This window comes from Pantherophis guttatus, chromosome 3, assembly GCF_059756535.1.
Source record: "Pantherophis guttatus breed Tessera chromosome 3, ASM5975653v1, whole genome shotgun sequence".
NCBI lineage: Eukaryota > Metazoa > Chordata > Lepidosauria > Squamata > Colubridae > Pantherophis > Pantherophis guttatus.
Genome location: NC_142065.1, coordinates 38,935,853 through 38,960,702, shown reverse-complemented (window position 1 = coordinate 38,960,702; position 24,850 = coordinate 38,935,853). Strand labels below are relative to the sequence as shown.

Genomic DNA, 24,850 nt, shown 5'->3' with positions numbered 1-24,850 from the left:
TGTAGATTACACAAACAGCCGTTGGCTCTAGCTTGTATTTCAGCACATGTGGAAGAGGAAAGCCATCTGAAACAGGAAGGACTATTGATAAGATATATACACCCACAGAAAATACTACAATCTTGCTCTTCTCGTTTTAGCAACAAAAATTCTATACCATCCTAAAGGGGCAACAGGATAAAAAAGAGAAATCACAGATCACAATATTTCTCAAGGGAATTCTCAGAATTAACATAATTAAATCCAGGTTTAATTGGAAAGGTCTCATTCCAATGGGACTGGTCCACTCCACCCATGCCAGCAAAGGAGGGATGCTGCGGGCCCAATCAGCCAGGGTGTTCCAGCTGGCAGGGTCCAGAAAAAGAACTTTCTCTGCTGTCGCTCTTGCCCTTTGGAACCTCTTGTCCCTTGTATTGAGGTCGGCTCCAACCCTGCTGACCTTCTGCAAGAATTTAAGACCTGGCTTGGACAGTTGGCTTGGGACTCCAGTGGGAGAGCATCACAGTGGAGGTGGTTGATTGATTAACAGGAATTCCACTTCCCCCCACCCCCATCCTGCTCCCGCCCTTCCCATCTTTTAGTTAGGGTGGAATTTTTATATTTTCATAGTATTTTATTCCGTATAGGTTTTATATGCTGTGTAGGTTTTATATAGTTTTATTTTTTAATATTGTAAGACACCCAGAGTTATCCTGTGGTAAGATGGATGGCCAAAAAATAAATAATTAAATAATAAATAAAATAAAATAAAATAATAAAATAAAATAAATAAAATAAAATAAAAATAAAAAAACAAATAAATAATGAATTGACTAGAAAAACTGCCCAGGATTTATACCTCTGGCTGGAGAAAGTTCTTTTCCAGTTTGTACGACCAACTTCACACGTTTCTTTCCTCGTCTGGAATCAAAGATCTCTTGTATCTTTAATACAAGCTGAAACCCAATAAGAAAGAAATCATCAAAAGGGATGATAAGTTTCAGAAAAAGAAAAACTGCATTTGTATACATGGGCTAATATTAGAAAACACTACAGAATTTAGCAGAACTATAATAGAAGAACTGATGGAAACACAAATGCCCCAAACAGAAAAGATTATTGTCATCTGCATAGTGCTAGTAATAGAGAATGAGCTTTAATCTGGATACCAAAAATATTCTAATCCATAATGAAAGCTGAGTTGAACAAAACATGAATGCAGATAGGTTCACTGGTGCTATGCGGTGAATGCTCTATCTCCAAGCATTACAGGGTTTTGTTTTGTTTCATTTTATTTTTTTGGTGCAGGCATAGTTTGAAATAAAGATGCAATTGTGTTCAGCTTGGTCTTGCATCTACATCATTTTCTTGCAAACATTATGGAAGTGATTTACCACTAGTTTTTTTTCCAGGACCTTTGTTAACTTTCTATCTAGATAGCAGCCTAGAACTGCCAGGCAATTTCCCATTTACCAACTAGGACCAAGCCTGCTTAGCTTCTGTGATCAGCCAAGAATAGCTAGATACTGCAGTTTGTAAAAAACAAACTGTTAGAGCATAATTCTTAGGTACACTTTTTCTTGGATAGTTGGTTTCTACCATTTCCAACTGTGGTGGTGGTAACTGCCCAACCCATCAAGCATCATGTGGTGTCAAGTGTCTCAGGCCATAGGCAGAAGACAGAAAGATCTTCGCCACAGCATGTCTAGTCAAACTTTGCTGACGATCTCAGCTCCTGCTCTTGCTATTTTAGACAATGGCATGCAGGCCAAGTTCACTCTTGCCCGGCTTCAAGAATGCATTCAGCATTCCAAAGCAAAGGCAACAGGGTGGGGTCTAGTTATTCCCTTCACCGCAAGTCATACAGAGAGACAGAAGACAGTTAGTAGGTAAACTATTCTTAGTTCCAACTCTTTTCTTAACTATAGCAACCTAAATAGAGGAAAAAGGGGGAAAAAAGAATTTCAGAGATCCAGTCTGCTACTCAGGGCAAAGGCGATACAATTTGACTTCAGGAAAGGTCTGCACCTATGCAAGAAATTCTGCAGGTCTTCCATTCTTTCCTTCAGCTTCTTTTCCATTCCTCCGAAATTTTCCCAGCCCTGGTTTAAATGGTTGGTTTAAGAGCGTCTTCAGATTTTGGATGTCAAACATGAAAAAATGAAAAGGACTTAGAAATGTATGGTACCATGTAAAAGAATATCATGGAGCTGCGACTAATGCTTTCTGGAATACATGTACATGACAGAGACTTTGGAAATGTGCATTCCTAATGCACAAGTTTTAAGCTGACTCTTGCAAAGTCTGGTGCCTGCAATATTTGTAATGGCTTCAAGAATGACTAGAAAATGCTGAGAGCTGAATGCATGATGTCAAAATGCTAGAGAATACATTATTTTCCATGCTGGAATTGAATAAGAATGTTTGGCTTACTCGGGCATTCTTCCAGCAATCATGGCCAAGTCCTATGAGTTCAGGATGAGAGAATAACATGCACTTCCTCTCTCAGTAAATTACTCTCATATTTCTGAATGTGGTTGGGGCGATCATTTTGTCTGAGGAATAATGCTCATATGGGACTTTTTAATCATCCTTTGTGGGTCAATTAATCATTTTTGTATGTTCTACACAATATTGATATGCAATACTTAGAAAGAGGGCAAATTTGATCTGCATATGTGCTGGCTTTCCTTCTGTCCACCTATTCCCTCCATCATAATGGAAATAAATTCTAACTAACAATGTGACTCTTTTTGCCTTCTGGCTTTGAGTAACCAGAAATGGGACCTTCTTTTGCTCAAATTCTTAAGTAAACATGATGTCTGATCTGCAGTTCTTTTCCTTTGCAATATTTCATGATTGTGAGATTCCTTAGAAGACAATGCATATGTAGATTATTAAAAATTACTAAATTACTAAGATTGATTAAAAAAAACCTAATTGTAAAAGATTCCAATTTCTTCAATGAACAGGCAGTATTTATTGATTTACAGTCGTTACAGACTGATCCAAATCTATACAACTCTATATGATAACTGATGCTTGTCAGTTTTTCTATGTTCACCTTACTTGCACATCTCTGCTAATCATTCATTCAGAAGCACATCAGGAAATTACACTGACATTTTATATAACAGCCTCATCTTTAATGAGCTGCTCAAAAGCATTTAAAGTACAGAACAGTTGAAAGTTAAATCCTGAATCAGGAGTAAGCAACCCCAGGGAAAGAAGTCCAGGCAAAATAAAATGAACTCAAGGTCACTTTAAGCAGTCTTAGTCAGGAACTCATCTTCCTATTTTTAATAGGAGGGTGTGTGCCTGAGTTACTCCTGGTGTAAATGGGAACTTAACTGTGTCTTAACTACATATTGCCCAATATTGCTGGTGACATCTTCTTAGCAAACCTGCATGGTAATCTAAATGTAGCAGGACAGGATGTCAAGATAACTTTTTAAAGATATATTTCAGTTATTTCCCTACTCAGGTCTTTTTATGTAATATTGTATACTGAATATTTATTTTATTAGGATTATTTTGAATTCAGATTGAAAACATTTGAAATAACAATCCACTGTAATTGCAAGACCTTCTGGATATAGTGTGACAGCAGTTCCCAAGCTCCCATGTAGTGTGATGGTAGCTCCCAAAATTCAGCTAGCTTGAATGATGGCCAGATAAGGAATTCTAAGAATTACTATGCCACTCAACTGGGGACACCCAATTCAGAAAGATCAGTGTAGCTATGTCTCTATTAAATTTATACAGCCACCCTTCTCATCTTTGTGACTCTGGGTAGCAAGTACAATTAACACAGTTAAGAACTATAATAACATCTGATCATCTGATATTACCAACAACTCTCACATTCAAATGATGCAATACAGAATTATTTAAGAAAGCAATCACTTTTCATTAAAAATGACAGGAATGACCCCACCAAAGGCTGTGGTACAGAAGGAGATAGGGAGAGGAAATGGCAACAGAAGATAGTATTTGCCTAGCAACTAATTATTAATATTTTGGCTCAGTCCTTACCCGGGGAAGATTTTTTCTCTTCCTGCTTCCAGCATCTCCTGCTTTGAAGAACTTCCATTCGGTCAACGTAACAGGTAGCGTTGAATCTTTTGGCAACTTCCCACGCAAACAGATCCGTGTGTTTTTTAGCTCCAAGGTTTTACGGTGAAAGAAGTGCGGCTTGTGGAGAAGCTAAAGAAATATGAAAAGAATGCTAATGTTTTATAAAGAAAGCAATGCCCACTGAACTTGATATAAACAGATACAGACTCAAAAACAATACATCCCACCACGCAAAAAGGTGGCTTGGTTTTTAGAAGAGTGAAAGCAGCAAGGTCTAAAAGTTTGGTGGCCCGAGCACTCTGCCAGAAAAAATGGGCGGCCAAGCTCCTTTTCCAGTTGTGATGCCTCCTGCAACACTCTGCCAGTGAAAATGGAGCCCAGAAGGGCCACACACAGCCCTCATGAACTCCATTTTCACCTGCAATAGCCTGTAACCCTCTGCCAGGGAAAACGGAGCTCAGGAAGGCAACATGTGGTCCTCCTGAGCGCCATTTTCGATGGCAGAGGCACCGCAAGCCGGTCTTTCTTTGTTTCCAGGGTAGCCCCATGGGTCAGATCTAAGCACCCCACCGGCCGGATCAAGCCCCTGGACCTTGAGTTTGACACCCCTGCTCTAGGGAATCAATGTATAGTAACAATGAGACTAATAGATACAACAGCTCTTCGTTTGAACTGTGCAATAAGGGAAAAAGTGAAATCCTCCCACCACAGTCCCAATCTTCCCTTTCCCCATGAATTCTACTTAGAATCAAAAGAGAGAAAGAAAAGAGAGATGTAGCTTCCAGGAATGAATTAATCATTATATCCATCATGGCCATCAACCACTGGACCAGATTATAAATCACAGAGAAATTTAGGATTGTTCAAGATAAGAAATCCCACAGAGGTCACCATTCCTTGCAGCTTCTTCTTTCTAGCTTTTTCATGTAAAAAGAGATATTACTGTGGAACATAGGAAATTACTAGAGTCAAATGTATCAGTTTCAACCTCAGCAGATAGAGGTATGTAGCTGACTTCATAAACTAAGCATGATGGGGCCTGATTAGTATTTAGATGGGAAATTATCAGAATTACTAGTTCTGTTGATTAGATTAAAAAGTAAAAAAAACTTGCATAGATACAATCATCAAGAGGTGGACTTGAAAAGGTATCTTTTACATAGGCTAAACATAAAAAATTAAATTAAAAAGAGCAAATGAAGAATACATAATCAGATTTTAATATAAGCAATATATATATAGTATGTCTATAGGAAGACATAATCTATACAGTACTTCATATGAAGATCTATTCTATAGGAAGATATAAGAGACTAAAGGAAAGATAAACTAGAAAAAAATCCAAAATTTCAACACAGGAAAATAGGGGCTGATTTTAGCACAAGCAATCATCAAAAGAAGGAGGAGGATATTGCCTTAAACAACAAGGAGGATATATGTCAACAAATTTCAACATCAGGCAAGAAAGGGCACGGAACGATATATTAATCAAAAATGTCAACAAAGAGCACAAGGTAACAAGAAAAGGAAATGAGGAATCTAATTAAAAATCATCAGAAAATTTATAGTTAGTGTTGGGCCATTCAAGAATAGTGAAAAAAGAGATTTCATAGATTTCATTTCAAAACAAAGTAGTATAGAAATATTTTAAATACATAAATATCAAAATATTTTACAAGTAATATTATAGATTGACAGGAATATCTGTAAAAACAAAATACATTCAGGAACCAATTCTACAAGAGAATGAGACACGACTGGCAACAGATCTGCTGTTAATAAGAAAGTACCAGGTGCAGATGAAATATCTACTGAACCGTTTAAAGCTAAAGACAAAGAGACAGTTGAAGTTCAAATAAATCCATGTCAACAAATATGGAACAACACAAAGTGCAGATTAGAAAGCAGCAGTAATAGTAACAGTAACAAATTATTGAGCCAATTTTCACCACATTTTGTTTAAGATTTCACCATTAAAATACATGGAAAGAGATCTTATGGAGATAATGCCATAATGTAGAATATGTTAACATTAATAGATACACATTTAAATAGAGGAAGAATTATTTTATGTCACTTTTCGTAACATAACTCTGGGCAGTGCACAATAAAACAAAATACAGTTGACACAGGTAGAAACTACAAAGTCTTGGGGGGGGGGGAACCCTTCTTAGCCAAAAACAAAAAAAGACCCACCCCTCATTCAACCCAAGGCCAGAGGGAAGACTAAGTTTTAAACACAGGCAAGTTCGGAGGTCAAATGCATCTTGAGATGGCTGAGGTGATTGCAAACAACAGGTGCTGTTACAGACAAGCCACACTTCCTAGGTCCCACCAGATGGCACTGCTTAATAAGGGGAACCTGGGGGATGCCCACTCTGCCCAATCATACCAGTTTTTCTTTCAGAGAAATAACAGAAGAATTAACAGAAATAATAATCAGAAGGAACTTCCTGATGAGCAAGAAGCTGCTCTAAGAATTAATTTAGAGGAAAACACAGTAGTTCAGAATAAGTAAAACAGTGCGATATGTTTACATATTTTCCCATATCTGTATAATTTACACAGTAAGCGTACATTAGGAATGGTTGGGTGAAACCAGTATGAATCTATGCATGTATGTATGTATGTATGTATGTTTGATGTACAATAGCTCTACCCATTGAGGAGCACAGTCAGTTAAGTCTTTATATAGGTTTATGCTACAGAGTTTAAATTCAAGGCTTTTTTCTTCTGCAGCAGTTTTTCCATTGCTAATCTGTCCTGTAAAAATAGGACAATTGTATTATATTGCTAATTAAAAGTACCATAGACTGTAGTCAGTCAGTCTTGGATTAAATAAAAGCTGATTGCTCTCTTTAGGCAAGAAGCAAAAACTAAAGAACATTGGACATGTGAGACAAGTGAAGGATTGATTTAAAAAGTTTGTATGCTTGGCAGGTTGAAAGAAGACAACAGGCTAGATTGATGGACAAGATCAAACAAGCTACAGGAATGTCCCAGGGAGAATTACACGTTATTATTGCAGATAGGGCAGGATGGTTCATGCAATCACTCTGAATTAAAACCAACTTGATTACGCCTAAAAAATAACTAAATCACACAAAGAAACAAAACAACAATCAGCTTTGGGGTTAAACCTTGTAAGCTGCCTGGAGTTGCTGAGAGTGAGTTAGGAGGCCATGTAATTTTTTAAATAAATAAATAACTACTCAAAAGATCTTGATTTAAATTACATGAAGAAAAATAGATTAATATTGGCGTTAGGGTAAGCAGTTGCATAAGAACAATTCATACCCCCATGTTTCCCTTTGTGCAAAATGGTTTTTGCCTTAAAATAGTTCTTCCTTTTAAATGGCAGCTGTCAGTACTTCGTTAAACACCTATAAATTAACACATGGTTCATTCCTTTTTCAGAACAGTATAGAACATGGGTGTCAAAGTCGATCCTGTCACGTGATGTATCGTGACATATTGTGACATTTTTTGCCTTTGCAGAGCTGGGGTGGGCATGGCCTGTGCGTGACGCATCCAGCCCAAGGGCCACCAGTTTGACAGGTCTGATATAGAAAAATAGTCACTAACGATAGTAGCTATTATAATTTCATCTGCCAGGGAAACATCTCCTTTTTCCCAAACGACCAGTGATATGCAATCTACTCCCAGTCTTCAATTCACTACAGGTAGTCCTCGACTTACGACCACAATTGAGCCCAGAATTTATGTTGCTAAGTGAGACATTTGTTAAGTGAGTTTTGCCCCATTTTACAACCTTTCTTGCCACAATTGTTAAGTGAGTTATTGCAGTTGTTAAATTAGTAACACAGTTGTTAAGTGAATCTGGTTTATCCACTGACTTTGTTTGTCAGAAGATCACAAAAGGTAATCAGATCTCAGACACTGCAACCGTCATAAACGTGACACAGTTGTCAACAGTCTGAATTATGATCACGTGACCATGGGGATGCTACAATGGTCGTAAGTGTGAGAAATGGTCATAAGTCACTTTTTTCAATAATGTAATTTTGAACAGTCACTAAATTAGTTATTGTAAGTCAAGGACTACCTGTGCCAAGTATGAAAAGTTAATTGGGATGGAACATTTTGAAGTTATTATTATAAGTACCTTTGGTAAGTAGTAGGTAGGTAAGAGATATTAACCTGATTTTGGCAGCCATCTAAAAAAGCACATAACATCTAATTCTTTCCTTCTGGAGCACCTCTCCTTGCTTCTTCTTGCATGAAAGCTGAGTCAAAACTGGGGATGCGCAGTAGGAGGTGGGACTAAAGAAATGATTGACTCAGCTTCAAAGCAAGGAAGTAGAGGAACACCCACGAATTGTATTATCCTAACAGCATGACAGAGAAAAGAAATGGTTGGTTAGTTGAACAAATGGCAAGCTACACTAGCATTTGGTTTGGACCACATCCATATGAATCCATTCCTGAAAAGGAAAACCTATGCCCAAACACAACTGTACAAATACTATACAATTTTCTCTTTTTATTCCTTTTTTGGTTTGGTTTGGTTCTGTGCATGGGAGGGCAAAGTATCGTCTTCAGATTAAATAGAGACCAAACAAAGTTAAATCAGCTTCATGGGCATCCATTCTCTTAAAAGTGAGTTTACATATCTCTATGTTCTTCAATGAACAACTGCAATGTGATGATTCACGTGAGAATAAAGACAAGGCATAACAACGAGGCATCTACTTATTTATAATCACAGAGCAATGTAGACAAATATCTTCATTTTGTTCATATTTCTGCACGATAATGCCTAATCCCTGGGTAGCACAGGCACAAAGCCCAATATTTAACTAGAGAGGACAATCACTAAATGTGCATTCACCTTGGGTGGCTTGAAGGTATTTCGGGGAGGAGGCAGTTTCCAATTAGATGGGATCCTCCACAAAGGCTTCACTTTAATGTCCTCATAGGGATTCTCTTTTGCAGGATCTAGAAAAAAGAATTATTTTGAAGCAGAGCATGGGTAGACAAATCAACCACATATACTTGCCAATTACTATTTTTCCATAGGCACAAACTGGCATCAAGTTATTACCCAGCGAGTGACAAATAGAGGAATCAAAGCAAATCCCCAAGTTACTGTCTTTAATTTCTAGCTTCCCAGTGGAGGAACTGGGATATATCCTTGAACATATCTGCACAGAAGATCAGAATATGTATTCTGGAATTCTCTAGAACTGAACTGTAGCAGTTACTTTTCATTCAGAAGGCTGTTTCTTGTTTCTTTTAGATAGATCTGGAATCTTACCAGTAATATCTTCATAGAGGTTGTCCTCTGACTGCGTGCAATAGAGACAGACGCGTGTGGTGCCATTTAGCTCTTCATGAAGCTTTTGGTATTCGATGGCTGCTAGTCTGTTTCGATAACTTTGGATGTCCTCAAATTCAAAGGACTTTCTATAAATAAGAATAGGATATGTTATCACACATCTTAGGTGCAAAACCAAGCGCAGCTATTTCCCTCCTAGCTTTTTTTTAAAGCGAGCTACCTAGGAATGGATGAATTTTAAAAATATACTTATCTATATATATATAAAATAATAATATGTATATAAATAATGTGTATATACAAAATTGTTCTTGGAATGTTTTAGAAATTAAAATTATGTGCACAATTTTGGAAAATCTGTCTTTCTCAATCTTCCACCAGCAATATAGAACAAAAGAGGCAAAGGAGCCATCAAAGATAATTTGACTTGATACTAAAGCAGTTTATTTAACCAAACCACACCTAAAAGTGCTTCAGTTACATAATAGAAACCATAAGATATAGCTTGCAAATCACAGAAATTGGAGAGTTACAATACTGTAAAACACACCGAATTTTTATTTGGTTTTATATTTATTCTTCTAAGGAAAAAGAAGAGAACTTAGATACCACAGTAGTACAGTGGTCTCTTGAATCTGGTGTCCCCTAGATTTTGGTAGACAATCAAATAATAGTACTGCAGCAATATTATAAGTGTGTTAGGTCTATATTCCATATCATTTTAATGCAGGACTGAAACAGCAAAACTGAAATGATAGGACCAACCCCGTAGTATCATTCTCTCCAAAGACAACACATGAGAGAATCTGAAAATCAGAATTTGTTGCCTGTAAATAAATAATGAATGGGAGATACTGGTATATCCTATGTAAAACCACTGGTTATACTCTGCTACTTTATGTCTCCATGAGTACAGGGTAATTCTCAACCGGTTATTTTATAACAGTTTACAGTTATGATGATCTCGAAAACTGTGCTTTATGGCCTGTAAAGTACTTCTGGCTATTGTAAAATGGTGCTCCCCATGATAAAGTGACTGCATTTTGGGTGCTTGGTAACTGAATTGCCACTATGGCCAGTTGCAGCACCCTGCAGCCACATGATTTCTGCCAGTTTGTGACGGATTTTGTTGGATTCTGGCAAAAAAAAAAGTCCATTCAGAAGACAACCACTGCCAAAAATGTCAAAAACCTGTGTTTAGTCATATGTGCGCCTGGATTTATGACCAAAATAATTTACAACCAGATTTCCAGTCCCAATTTGATTGTAAGATGAAGGCTACCTGTTTTTATATTTAATATAATGTAATTGAATTGATTTAATTTCATTTAGATTATGACAGATTAAGGTAAAGGAGAAGGAGGACAGGGATAAGCCTAGAGTCATTCTCATTGCAACACTTGTAACTGGCTGTTTCGTCTTTTTTTTTGGCTGGTTGATGAAATGCAAAAAAGGAAAGAGAGGAAAGTCAGAGGAATCAGTCGATCTTTTTTCCTATCACACACTGCATATGCATAACCAAGACAGCACTGTGGGCAACAGAGACAATAGGGGCAGAAAATATCATGTCAGTATAATTTTCTGCTAACTTAAAGGATCAACAGACAGCACTTTAATTCAACATAGGGGAATAGCTCTTCGTGCATGATACGAACTGTATCAGTGATAGCGTTTCCATCATCCTTCATTTCACATGATCAAAAATGTGAAATACATCTGCAATTTATGCAAGATGTTGGCTTTTCATGCCAACTTCCATACACACTAATAAACTATAAATATTCCACTTTAAAATAAATTTCTGCACCAGGATAATCCTCATCATGCATTAATGCTGAATATGACATATGTAAATGTGTTTATCTTTCGAACACAGTCATATCAGGGACTGCCTACCCATTTTTAGTCTAATTTTATGGTCACATAGCTTCCTCTTACATAGCAACAAATGCAATGTTTTCATTTTCAAGGCTGAAATTCTATTTTAATGCAACACTTTGCATGCCAAAGGTCAAAAAATAAAGGCACATCCTATAAAGTACCTACAAGGATGAATGCTAGGAAAACAGTTTTGCAACTACAGCAAAAAATATTTAACATTTTCTTCATTCATGTGCTCCACTCAAATGAACAAAATTATGTAATTAAATGGAAGCAATTTTCTAAATGGAAAAATGTTTTGTTTTCTCAAGAATTATGCAAGGTTCCTAGTTAATGTTTATATGAGGAAAAATGACCCCAAGTAGATGACTGACTGATTGACTGATTATGTGCACTATCAAGCCAGTGTTGATTCTTAGCAATAAAATAATGATGATGATGATAATTCAGTGATACTGGACAGTTTGCAAATTGTTAAAACCATTTAAAAACAAGTAAAAATACAAGAAACGCAAAACAAATAATCAAACATGGCAGAGAAAACAAACCCAGATGGGAACAAGAAAAAGGGAGAAAAATGGTGTCCATCATCTTGCCAAAGTTCTGGACAAAGAGCCTTCAGGGCCCTTCAAAATGGCAATAGAGTGGGGGGAGCAGTCAAAACTCTTTGGGGAGGGCTCACTCCAGAGAGCAGGCACTGCAATAGAGAAGGCAGACTTCTGGGGTCCTGAAAGATGATATTGTTTAATCAATAGAACCCACAACATCCCAATCCAGCCAGATCAAACCAGCTGGACAGATACAATGGGATACAATGGGTGGTTCCTCAAGTAACCAGGATGTTTGCCATGTAGCTCTTATAGATAGCGACCAGCACCTTCAATCATACCTGGAAGCAAATTGATAACCAGTGCAGCTCATGAAGCAGAAATGTTACATGGGCATACCAAGGCTGTCCACACTGCTGTATTCTGGTTACTTCAAGGGCAACCCCATATAGAGCATCACATACATACTTACATAGATTTTCTCCACAAATGACTTACTGCTCCAGAACGTTGCAGTCTTAATAACTGCTTGTAACAAACAGAGGAAATTAGATTCATTCCCTACAGAAGAGGTCAAGCTGCAACCCACCTCTTAGATCTGCCTCGGATTCCTCTGCTGCCTGTTCTGCAGTCAGATTCACAGGAGGCAGTTGCAGTATAGCTCCCATTACACAGCTGTTCCAGTGACTTCTTATTGCTGTGGTATCCATTAGCAAAGTTTGCCTGGTCCTTCTCAGAATGGTAACGGAAAGTCCTCTGCGGTTTGGGCACTGGGTTGATGGCCGGCTGCCTTTCCTGACCTTCTACATCACAATATATTGTCTCCAGGCTCTTTGCTGGAGCTACATTCAGCTCCTTCTCTGTCGAACCACAGCTTTCCCGTTTCCTTTTTAAGTCCAGTGCAACAGAAGCTTCTTCATCAAAAGGAAGAGTTTCCATCTGTTTCCATAGGCCCCGTGAGGTGTAGAAATTGCCAGGGGGCAGTCTCTCCCGTGGCCATTCTGTAGCATCTGCTGCTTCGGATAAAGTGTCATTAGAAAGTTGCTCCACTGAATGGTTTCTGGAAATCTCTTGGAAGTGGTGGTCGTCCTCCTCCTCTTCCTCCTCCGTCACAGAGCCAAGATTAGAGTTTTCCCAGAAATCTAAACCTAAACGCTGAACATTTGCTTCTATACTCTTGTCAGGTGCAGGAGCTGATGGCTTTTCCCTGCTGTCGAGGCCATATCTAACCCCAAAATCCTTCAGTTTCTGCCTTTCTTCTTGGCAGACTCCTTTTGTCCGACCTTCCCACTGAGAAATCTTTTGCTTTATGTTCCGGCAGTGGCTACGGGACAGTGTTTGCACAGCCGTACGGGAAAAACTGGTATCTACACTCCCTGTGGGGTGCATGGCAGGCAAACTAAACTCACAAGAGCCCCATCACAGCATGCTGCCTTTGGATATATATATATATTAGAGGTTAGAGAATTTCCAAAACTCAAACTCCTTTTGGTTAATTATATCCAGTTTGTGGAATGATCCAACTTTTGCAGAAAGAAGAAGGGTATCCTGATGCTATACTGTAGAAAAAGAGACAAAGGACATTTATCAAAAGGACTAGAAGGCCCAATTAGATAATGTCACAATAAATTATTTTCCACAATACTCACTTATTAAAAACAAACTAAAAATTATTCTGATCTTCTCTCAATACTGCAGACCAACAGACCTAGATTTGCAACTTATTCACTGATAAAAAATGTGTGACCTTTTCATTACTTTTCATTACTTTCAGTGAGCGCTAGTTTGGTGTAGTGGTTAGAGCATCAGACCAGAAACCAGGAGATTGTGAGTTCTGGTCCTACCTTAGGCACAAAGCCAGCTGAGTGACCTTGGGAGATCGACTGTCTCTCAGCCCTACAAAAGAGGCAATGGCAAATTACTAAGCATTTTAGCAACTGAATTTGTATGATATACACTCATCTGATTCACAAAGGTACATTTTTAAGAATATCTCATTAGATATTCTTAACATGTTCTATATTTGTGATACTATTAAAACAGTGTTAAAAGACAAAGAAGCCCAATGTTGTTATGTCTGTGTGAGAATTGGCTTTATATCAACCAACAACCTCTCTCCCAAATATAGAAATTTTGCACCTGGATGAAGAATATAGGTAAAAAAAATCTGATCTAGAGAAATGAGCTCAGCCACAACTGAATGGCTCATTTGGCCCATACACTGAAAGTTCCTCACCTTGTAGAGTTGAGTATCAAATTTGAGAACAACGTAAAAGGTAGAACCTCAGCTACTGCTACTTACTACTGTCTTGGACATTCAAACAGTAGTTGAAGAAAGATTACCCAATTAAAATCAAAACACTTCAACAGCACAAGTCATAGGATTGGAAGCTCATACCTAGTAGATTTGAAGCTGATAGAGACCTGAATTAATCTCAGGGTGATGTCTAGCTCTTGCAAACTGGGCTCTTCCCAGTATCAACCAGATCTCCAAGCTAATTTATGGCCTCGGGGTATGGCTCTAAATAAAGAATAAGTCGAGTACCGTGGAAAGGCTTTACTGCTTCACTGTGCAATTTCTCCCACCTATGCTGATCAGCTGTTAGTCTGGCTCTCTTTGAATTCACCCACACAAAACATTTGTACAAAGTGAGGAGTGAGACTGACAGATGGCTAAACCCATCGGCCTACCTATCTGTCAAAACTTGTCTCTTGCCCTACTCCAGCCCTATTCTACATGAAGGGAAATGATTGATGGGTGCGCAGTCAGTAATGCTTTGCAGGCAGGAAAGGAAATAAAATCAGGGAAATGCCTTCCCTTAAAATGCCCTGAACCCTTCAAATGAAGACTCCACTATTTGATGGCAGACCAGAATAAGCGGAATAGGAATTTGAAGTAAAGGCAGCAGATGTTACGCTGATATTGTTTTCTGCTGCTTGTCACAGGCTGTTTGATAATATTTTATGCAGCAGAAGCCCTTTGTTTCACAAAACAATGAGATATTGGCACAATAAGTACAATCACAGAGCCCTTGCACTCTGACACATTCCAAAGCACCATTTTGGAACTAAATCTGAAGCACTGCTCGGTTTCAGAATTTACCCATCTTATGGTTTGCTACATGAGCTAACCAGCAACTGACAAAAGTCATTGCCACCATTCTTTCTACTTGCTGAGATCCTAAACTGCTATAACAGAAGAGGGAAATGCAGGAGTAAGAAATTAAGAAAACTCTTCACTCTTGGAGTTTTCAGAAGATAAAAAATTGCCACAGTTTTCTGTGACAAAGTCAGCTTCATCCCAAATTACACTTTTTTTTCCTTTTAAGAAAAAAAAAGGATTATTTTAATCCCTGTGAATCTTAACATACTTATTTTGTTCCTTGATGCTCCCCTCCAAATAGATAAAAAGTGCCCTACTTATTTTGGCTCTTGGTAACATCCCTGCATACATCCCTGCATACATCCTGAGTCTCCGGAGAGGGGCGGCATATAAATTTAATAAAGAAAGAAAGAAAGAAATCCTCTGCAGTCTTTAGAGGACCAAAAATGGTGCTGAAGGAAGCCCTTGCGTGCAAAAACTTGCCAATGCCAGATATAGTTAGATACTGAGATGAGGTTTCCAAATGGAAAAATTCTGTATGGATGGCATTAATCTAACCCTTATCTGACATATGGGGTCCTCAGTGATAGAAAATACTGTCAAATTAGTAAAGAACTTCTTGACTTCTAGCCCCTAAAGACACCCCAGGCCTGCCCCAAATATCACTGCCATAATCCATAGAGATCCCACACAATTTCCTATGAACAGTTCAGACTCTCTTCTCTAGCATTAAGAACTGGAATAAGAATTAAGTATAATTAAAGCTGTCTGGAAGCAATATGGATAGGAATCTAATCTACCCTGTTCTACATTCCTTTTCTCTATATTCCTCCTGTCTTGATATACAGAATCAACAAGGCCATTCTTCAGAGTAGGAGACTGGTATCAAGGGCTAATGATTTTCAAAAGATCCATGGAAATTTTGGAAATCAAAGAAGGACGCAGTAGTGTAACGTCCAGGGGTAGAAATCATCTCACAAAATGTGAAAAATTTCTAACTCACAATGCAGGATTTTCATACAAAGAGGAAAAGAAAGTAGTGTTGCCTGTATGATTCAGATCTTTACAGTGATTCTTTCCCTCAATGCTTCCCTGTCATTTCTCTTTTCAACGCCAGACTAACTTCTACTTCAACCCACATATTTAGCTAATCGTGGGAATCTTTTTGAGGCTTTTTTGATCTACCTTGCAGAGCAGGTGTCATATGATTGTTACATCCACTGAGACTGACTCCACTCATATAATTTAGTTAACTGAACTATGGTTTAATCAACTCTATTTCTGGGCTAGTACAGCATACTGAACTATAAATTAATCACACAAATAGTGTTCATAAGACACACTCTTGGCTCTGTTTGTTGCAAAATCCATCCATTGTGGCCGCTTCAATAGTACGTAAATGTAAACCCAGGCAATCAGATTAATTCAATACCGTATGGGTTAAGATGTGGTAGAAATAACCACATGAAGTAGAAGAAGGTGATGGCAAACCACTGCTGAAAAACCTTGCCAAGAAAACTTGTCCAGGTGGTTTCTGAGAATCTTCCAGTCAATTTTAAAAAAAAAAAATGACGTGAACAGGACTTGTTCATGGAACAAAATCATGGAAGGGCGAACTTTTTGAACACTGGTATTAAAAAAGAACTATTGTAGAATCTTCTACATTGGAAAAATTAAATTACTGCTGAAGTTTTTGTTTTAACATGAGGAAATAGCATGCACCCAAATTTAAGACAGCTCTAAACAAAAAATAAAGCTTTATTATATACAGTATTTTTGTAAAATGCCAGAGGTCAGCTTTTAGTTCTCATCTCCTTTTCACTGGATCCCTTCTACAATTTCTTCTGACCAAATGACATTCTTTGGACATTGGGTACAAGCAGTATTAGCCCAAATCAGTCTAATGGCATATCCTGTTTTTAAAGGAAGACCAAATCTACTATTTTTACTACAACAGGGTATCAGTGACTCTGCCTAGATATTCACTGCCTCCCAAAAAGCTATTTCTTTATTTTTCAAAGCAAAATTCTCTACATGTCTTTAGTATGTTGCTCTTGAAATCTGATAAATTTTTCAAATATGATCATATCCTAATCTATTCTCAGGAGAAATACTGGCTATTCTTGTTCAAGGCACAACCCTTCATGAGCCTCCACACCCAATGGAAAGAATAGAATACTACTATTTGAACTTGCACAGGCTTGCAAACCAGGTAACTGTGTCTGTCAACAAAATATGGGACTTTTGTCCTGATAAGATCTACTATCCTGTTCTGGTAAGGCATCTAGTGGGTAGAAAATTTGCCAGTGTTCAATGGATAGTTGTGGCTAAGACTAGCAAGTTGTGTCTGCCCAAAACACTGACAGAAAAGCCCTACAGAATGACAATTATCATAGACCCATTTAATTGCCTCATCCCCAATTTTTTTTTATCAAAAACAGAATCAAAAGCCATCCTCCTGTAACCTAGAACTAGACGCTGTTACTGGAAGCTGGATTAAAGAATTATGGGATAACAGCTGAAAATGGCCATATTCGGACCACCAGAATGTCTGCTTCTCTGACAGCATTTAAGTTCTCCAATTAGAGAGGCAGAAGGTCTAACTGAAGCTACCTTCAACAGAACTGACTTAACCATTACAAACAGAAACAGTCTTATGAAAGTTTTAGGAAACCTTTAACATTCAGTGACCTTAAAAAGTAGAATGAGCAATCCACAAACGTCACAAACCTAAGGGTGACTTTCTCAAAACAAGCAGGGCAAAAGTGGTTTTAATCGGGTTTTGTAAGTGCAAAAAAGTTTAAGGGGCAAAACTGGCACGTATTTCCTCCATTAATCTGTCGAAATCATTTTTCTTTAAAACTTTTCATGGACAACATGAAAACTTCCAAAACCAGACAAAACAGTTTGATTTGATTTGATTTGATTCCCAGTGATAGTATGATGACCTACACTTTCCTATGCTCCTTGGAACTGAGTTACCCACAGTTATTTACCCCTCAGAATTTAATCCCTGCTTCAGTATCTAATATAGAGACCCAAAGTATTTACAAATCAAACAGTACTGATCCTGGCTGCAAAGAAATGTTCAATCCCTGCTAAAGGATCATACATCTGACTTTTTACTTTTTATTTTAGCAAACACAAATGAAGACAGATATTGAACCTCCCTTTGGCTACCAGTAAGTAGCATTTTTGCAAGAACAGCTAGATCACAATGTGAATTAAATCCCAGACTTTAGAAATAATTTAATGTATTTTACCTATTTACAATTTCTTAAATTGTCTTTATGTCCTCCCAATTTCATTTTTAAAAAGTAATAAATAGTTGCTACTAAAGAATACAGGTAGTCCTCAACTTATTACCACAACTGAGCCCAAAATTTATGTTGGTAAGCGGAACATTTGTTAAGTGAATTTTGCTCCATTTTATGACCTTTCTTTCTTTCTTTTTTATTTATTTTTATTTATTTATTATCAAATTTATATACCGCCCTTCTCCTGAAGGACTCAGGGCGGTGTACAGCCAAAGTAAAAAAACATAGATACAAACATTAAAATACAGTTAAAAAGATATATATGCGTTTGGCCCCATAATTAAAAGAACAATAACAGACCTATTAAAAACATTTAAAAAGTGTTAAGCCAGCCCGGTTTACTGAAAAAGAAAGGTCTTAAGGGCACAGCGGAAGGCACCGAGGTCATGAATTCTTCGTATCTCTGGGGGCAGTTGATTCCAGAGGGCAGGTGCCCCCACAGAGAAGGCCCTCCCCCTTGGGGCCACCAGTCTACATTGCTTGGCCGATGGTACCCTGAGGAGGCCCTCTCTGTGGGAGCGCACAGGTCGGTAGGAGGCCATTGGTAACAGCAGGCAGTCTCGAAGATATCCAGGTCCTATGCCATAGTCCTATGCTATGTCCTTTCTTGCCACTCTTGTTAAGGAATCACTGCAGTTGTAAAATTAGTAACTCGGTTGTTAAGTGAATCTGCTGTCCCCACTGACTTTGCTTGTCAGAAGGTCACAAAGGGTGATTACATGACACTGCAACCGTCATAAATATGAGTCAGTTGCCAAGCATTTTAATTTGGGTCATGTGGCCATGGAGATGCTGCAACTGTCATAAATGTGAAAAAGGGTCATAAGTCACTTTTTTCACTGCCGTTGGAACTTTGAATGGTCACTAAATGAACTGTTGTAAGTGGAGGATTACTTGTAATATGGTAATCATTTAACTGGACTCATTTAGTTTACATGAATTTATATAATACACTAAACAGTAAACTGCAATTGCTGAAATTGCTCAACACACTGAGGCACAAATAAGCCAGTCACATTTGTCCCTAACATATTATTATGCACACGGTCTCCAAGTCACATTATTTTATGATTAAAATTGTCTCAACCATATTCATTATAAACTTTCTCACCTGTTCTTGCTGAGCTCCCACAACATCCTTAATTAAGCCTTGTTTAACTATGGTTTTACCAAATTAAAAAAACATCTGGCTGGTTTCTTCCCATACATTAACAAATAAATCACATTGGCAGGATTCACATAACATATTATAACAAACTTTGTTTATTTCTATGCATGGTGTGTAAGCCCAGCCTCTCCATCCTTCCGTCCCTCTGAATTTTTTTTTAAAAGACCATTGGCTTCCAGTCTTAAAATATCTAAATACAGTGTTTCTCAACCTGGGCAAGATGTAGATGTGTGGACTTCAACTCCCAGAATTCCAAGCAAAGCTGGCTGGGGAATTCTGGGAGTTGAACTCCACACATCTTCAAGCTGCCAAGGTTGAGAAACACGGTCTAAATACATTAAGCACATGTTTATTCTATGGTGCTACAACAAGCAAATTTCCTACTCTGAAATTTGGTTGGCTATTGGGCATCAGTAATAAGAAAAAAGACATGTTTTTTTAAAAAAAAATCTCCGGAGACTGCTCCAGAGATGGATTTCTATTTATTTTTAAAATTCCCCTTGCAGCATTGTCAGGATTGAAAAAGAAAGCACCTTTCCTGATCTCTTTGCTGAAGAGAAGGCTGTTGGAAAGTGTTAATACCACGTGACAGGCATTTTTTCTAACCTCTTTCCAACACTGCAAGCCAAAACACATTTTAAATGTTTTCCATTCCAAATTCCCAACAGGGGTTAATTTAATTTCCTGAAGCCAGGAGTTCCAAAACTATAGAATTGCCAGATGATTCAATATCACTGCTCCCCTCATTGCTGAGGTCAAGCCCACCCAGAGAAAGTATTTTTGCCTGCATAAACTAGGGCTGCTGCAATACAAAGGCATCGACCATCACAGTACAAATTGCCACATGGGATTTGATTGTATCTGAAGAAGCCTGCTGACTTAATAGATTGATTGCTTGTGACCAGGTGAGATTCCTAAATCACTGTTGATATTCCCCATCCAAATACAGCCTGGGCTCTTCTTAAATATTTGAGATAAGAAACGTTTTCCTACCATTTGAGATACATCAATGAAAACAAAGTTAAATGTTTCGATACCCCCTTCAGAAGTTGAGTTCCACAGGGAGACCATATGTACTAATTTCAAATTATTTATATCAACCAGTCGGCATAGCTGGCTGGGGAATTCTGGGAGCTGTAGTCCCATATGTCTTAAAGTTGCTAAAGTTGAAAAAGAGTTTTATATAAAGCAATTCTGAATTTGAAGGGCTCTCCCTTCAAATGTGTCTATCTTCTGATTCTTTTCCTAACCACAATCTTTTATAACAGAAACATTATTCATGATATATGTATTGCAACTGAACACCTCTGTCTTGATAGTAATATAACAATTACACAAATATATGTACTATAAAATAGCAAAATATAGAGTAACCAGAACAATGTATACAAATTCAGGGGTTTACCACATATCCCTAAAAACTCTTCCCATTATAAAATGAATGTTTCATTAGAATCAGATATGAGCAGGAAATAGTCTATCAACTTGTAATAATTTTAAGTTATGTCCACTGGGGTTCTTAAATGGTTTTGGATGTACCAAAACTATCCATTACTGCCTGGGCTGGTGTAGGCAAAGTGGGGAGTAAAACCTGAAGAGAGTTTTGACAGTATTCCTTCTTTGCCTTCTGAAGCATGATGGGGTTTCACACCCGTACAGCCACAAACCTCTCCTTGACCTTCAAACTGGTTGAAGTTTGGTCAACCAGAAGTTGACTAAACTTCTGGTCAACTTCTCCTTGACCAGAAGTTTGGGAACTTCTGATCTATTTATCTTATAGATCTGGCTAGCCCGGAACATCAAACTCTGTGATTTAAATCAGGCCATTTTTGCCAGACTTTGGAAGAAGTGCAAAGAAGAGCAACTAAGATGATTAAGGGCCTGGAGACAAAAACGTATCAAAAACAGTTGCAGGAACTGGATATGGCCAGTCTAGAGAAAAGAAGGACTAGGGGTGACATAATATCAGTATTCCAGTATTGAGGGGCTGCCACAAAGAAGAGGGGGATCAACTTATTTTGCAAAGCACCAGAAGGCAAGACAAGAAACAATGGACAGAAACTAATCAAGGAGAGAAGCAACCTGAAATTAAGGAGAAACTTCTTAACAGTGAGGGCAATTAACCAGTGGAACAGCTTGCCTTCAGAAGCTGTGGTGCTTCATCACTGGAGGTTTTTAGGAAAAGACTGGATTACCATCTGTCTGAAATGGTATAGGGCCATGATGGCCAAGCTATGGCACGTGTGCCATAGGTGGCACGCATAGCCATGTCAATGGGCACGCGAGTGTTGCCCTAGTCCAGCTCCAGCGCACATGCGTGTGCAGGCCAGCTGATTTTCGGGCTTTCTGGTCCCACCAGAAGTCGGCAAACAGACCGTTTCCGGCCTCTGGGGTGTGGGGTGGGAGGCTGTTTTCGCCCTCCCCAGGCTCCAAGAAAGCTTCTGGAGCCTGGGGAGGGTGAAAAATGGGCTTACCGGGCCCACTGTGCCATCGCGTGCCAAAAGCAGTGGGAACGTGGGGGGACATGTGTGCATGCACAGGGGGTGCCCCGCATTGAATTATGGGTGTGGGCATGCGTGTGCGCGATCCCCGGGCACTCCACCCACGTTTGGCATGCGACGGCAAAAAGGTTAGCCATCACTGGTATAGGGTCTCCTGCTTGAACAGGGGATGGACTAGATTCACAGTGGTCACCAACTGGTGGTCCGTGGACCACTGGTGGTCCGTAAGAAAATTTTGGTGGTCCGCAGAAAAATTATTTGCATTTTTATATTGCACTAAATACTATTTATCTTTTTTAAAAATTTGTATTAGTGGTCTGTGGGATTTAAAATTATGAATTTAGTGGTCCCTGAGGTCCAAAAGGTTGGTGACCCCTGGACTAGAAGGGACCTCTAAGGTCCCTTCTAGCTCTATTCTGATTGATATTTGCTCCAAGGCCATTCACTAGAGGACATTCAAGAAACAAATCCTCTAGCAAAGCAGTAGCTTTCCTGTTTAGAGATGGCTGATGCCAAGTCTTATTAGCTTTTGATGTTAATTTAAGACCCCGGTATCTACTCAGGCTTCATATTAAATGCTGCTATTTAGTGTGTTTTCCCTTATTGGTCTAGGGCAGGGGTGGGCAATTGGGGCTCTTTTACAACCTGTGGACTTCAACTCCCAGAATTCCTGAGACTGCCAAGCTGTCTCAGGAATTCTGGGAGTTGAAGTCCACAGGTTGTAAAAGAGCCACAATTGTCCACCCCTGGTCTAGGGTTTTTAAAAATAATTTTACATGATTTTATTAGTTTGTATAGCCACACATAACTTCAGAATTATTTGTATAATTTATAAATAAATAAATACTCAATTCTAGTGTGACTCAGTGAAAAATTCTCAAAGTGGGGGTTGGTATCAATCTAGAAGAGCATTCTGCTGAACCATATGCTGCCAATGTGGAATCCTATCCAAAAGATGGATGAGTCAAAAAACAAAAATGCTGGCTCCAGCTGTTTCCAAATCATGAAACAATTCTGCCAGCACGAGAATGAAAACCAAAAAGATTTTCTGACACGATTTTTGCAAGTGACAAGAATTGCTAAATGAATAAATTGCCTAAATTGCAAGTGAGATTAAACACTCATTCTTGAAAATGGTGCATCAATTTATCCTGGGCTATATTTATTATAATCTGACAGCTAGAAGGATAAAATGTTGACACCCCTTCAATTAACGGGATATGAATAGGAATAGATTTCTTGTGGTTGTGATCTATTTTTCTGCAGAAGGTTCCTCTCAGACACACGAGGTAGCATATTTGCTTATAGTAAAAAGGAAGAAGAGACAATGAAACTAGTTCAAACAGAATTCATCATTTGGAAACCTCGGCTATTAATCCAGCTGATGTTTTAGTTCTCCGTTTGAATCCCCTAAAACCAAATCTATACACACAAATGTCATGCTGTGCACAGAAGATCACCTGACCAAGTTATCTTTTAAAATAGGACTGTGCAAATGCTTTAAGAGGCACTTCAGAGTGCACAGAAATGTGTAAAAGCACATCTTTCTGAATTGTTAAATGAACCACATTTTTTCCAGACTTGTGAACTGCTTCAGATGTTGTTCCTTACTGTCTCTGCATGCAAGTTCTTTTCAGTCTGCTGGAAAGGACGTAAAGTAATTGTGTACACACACGTGCATGCAGAAATAGCTGGATGCACCAGTTTAAAAAATGCTTTGCACAGGCCCCTACATGTTCTGAAATAGTTCTTCCAAAGGATTGCCCAGCCGAAGGTGTATGCTGACATGGAACTAATATTGTTTCAGAACAAGAAACTGGCTGAATGAAGACTGCGTTGTGCTAAGAAAAGCAAAGAAGCAATCAGATATAAGACTTGGCTTTGTAGCAGTGCAAGCAAAAACATATCCATGTTGCTATTTCTTAAGCTTTTTAACACCAGACAAACTGTGATTGTTGGGGAAACACAGCACCCCTTTACTCTATTCTCAATAAAGAGAGCTGGGCTTTAAAAAAAACCAAACCAAACCAAAATAACATCCCAACCTAGTACAACTATGTACAAAAATGTGGGATATCTTTATTTTGCCTGATTTAAATGTATTCTAACTTGAAAATGGTGAATCTATTGTATTTATGTTACAAAGCATTCCACTTAATAATAGTTCAGGAGTATTTTCCTTGGGTTACCAAGTGTCAAAGAAAATATTCTAGACAGTATGTTCTTTGGGACTTGGAGAGCCAACTCAAACTTCTTGGGCAATTAGATTAGGTGGAACTTCTTCACAGCAGAGAAGAAACTTGAGTAGGGCAGGAGATCCATCCAGCATTGAGGCCCCCCAGTATGCCTAGAGAAAATTCAGTGGACATAGATTTTCAGCCAATAGTAAGCGCCCCAATAGAATGTCCTAACTTGAGGCAGAACTAACCCTTGGATCCAATGACTTTCTGCTTTCCCATGAGGCTCCAGGATTGGGTTTTGTGCCTTAACCTCCTTCAGATTAGGGTAAGCATATTTTTCCCTCTGGTAATAGGAATAGGAAAGGATTTAAAGAAAAATCTGTGACTGGGAAAGTGAAATTGCTCCTCATTGTCAACTCTGGCTAACATTGTAGTTTTGAACAAAGTGGATTATTTGCCATTTCTCTTCACCCCATCCTCCATAAATGCTGGTTAATTTGGGGTTTCTCTATGTAGTACTCATATCTTAAGAAAACACTGGTCAGTTTTTCTATTATTCCAGAATACAAGGCACAAAATAAGGGATTTAAGTTGCAAGAAGGCATATTCCAATTAAATGTTAGCAGAAATGTCCTAATTCTAACAGTAGCCTAACAATGCCAATGACTTAAGGCTGGTTTTTCTTTGCTGGTTGCGTTAAAGCAGAGACTGGATACACATTTCTTAAGGAAGTTTAATTTGGATTCCTGCACTAAGCTGGGAGTTAGACTTAATAGCCCCTTTTAACTCTGATTCTG

General features: G+C 38.4%; 1 protein-coding gene across 2 annotated transcripts in view; it reads right to left on the bottom strand.

Annotated features, from left to right (window-relative positions):
- DENND2C (DENN domain containing 2C) overlaps positions 1–24,850 on the bottom strand; it is a 60,119-nt gene that overhangs the window by 22,871 nt on the left and 12,398 nt on the right. The window contains exons 2-6 of one of the 2 annotated variants that reach the window (XM_087889350.1): positions 12,374–13,343; positions 9,335–9,483; positions 8,909–9,015; positions 4,015–4,185; positions 839–935 (exon numbers count right to left, since the gene is read on the bottom strand). In XM_087889350.1, the coding sequence (XP_087745476.1) occupies positions 839–935; positions 4,015–4,185; positions 8,909–9,015; positions 9,335–9,483; positions 12,374–13,173 (1,324 nt within the window). In that variant the 5' untranslated portion in view covers positions 13,174–13,343. The remainder of the gene's footprint in view (positions 1–838; positions 936–4,014; positions 4,186–8,908; positions 9,016–9,334; positions 9,484–12,373; positions 13,344–24,850) is intronic. The other variant, XM_087889351.1, reaches the window with a different exon arrangement.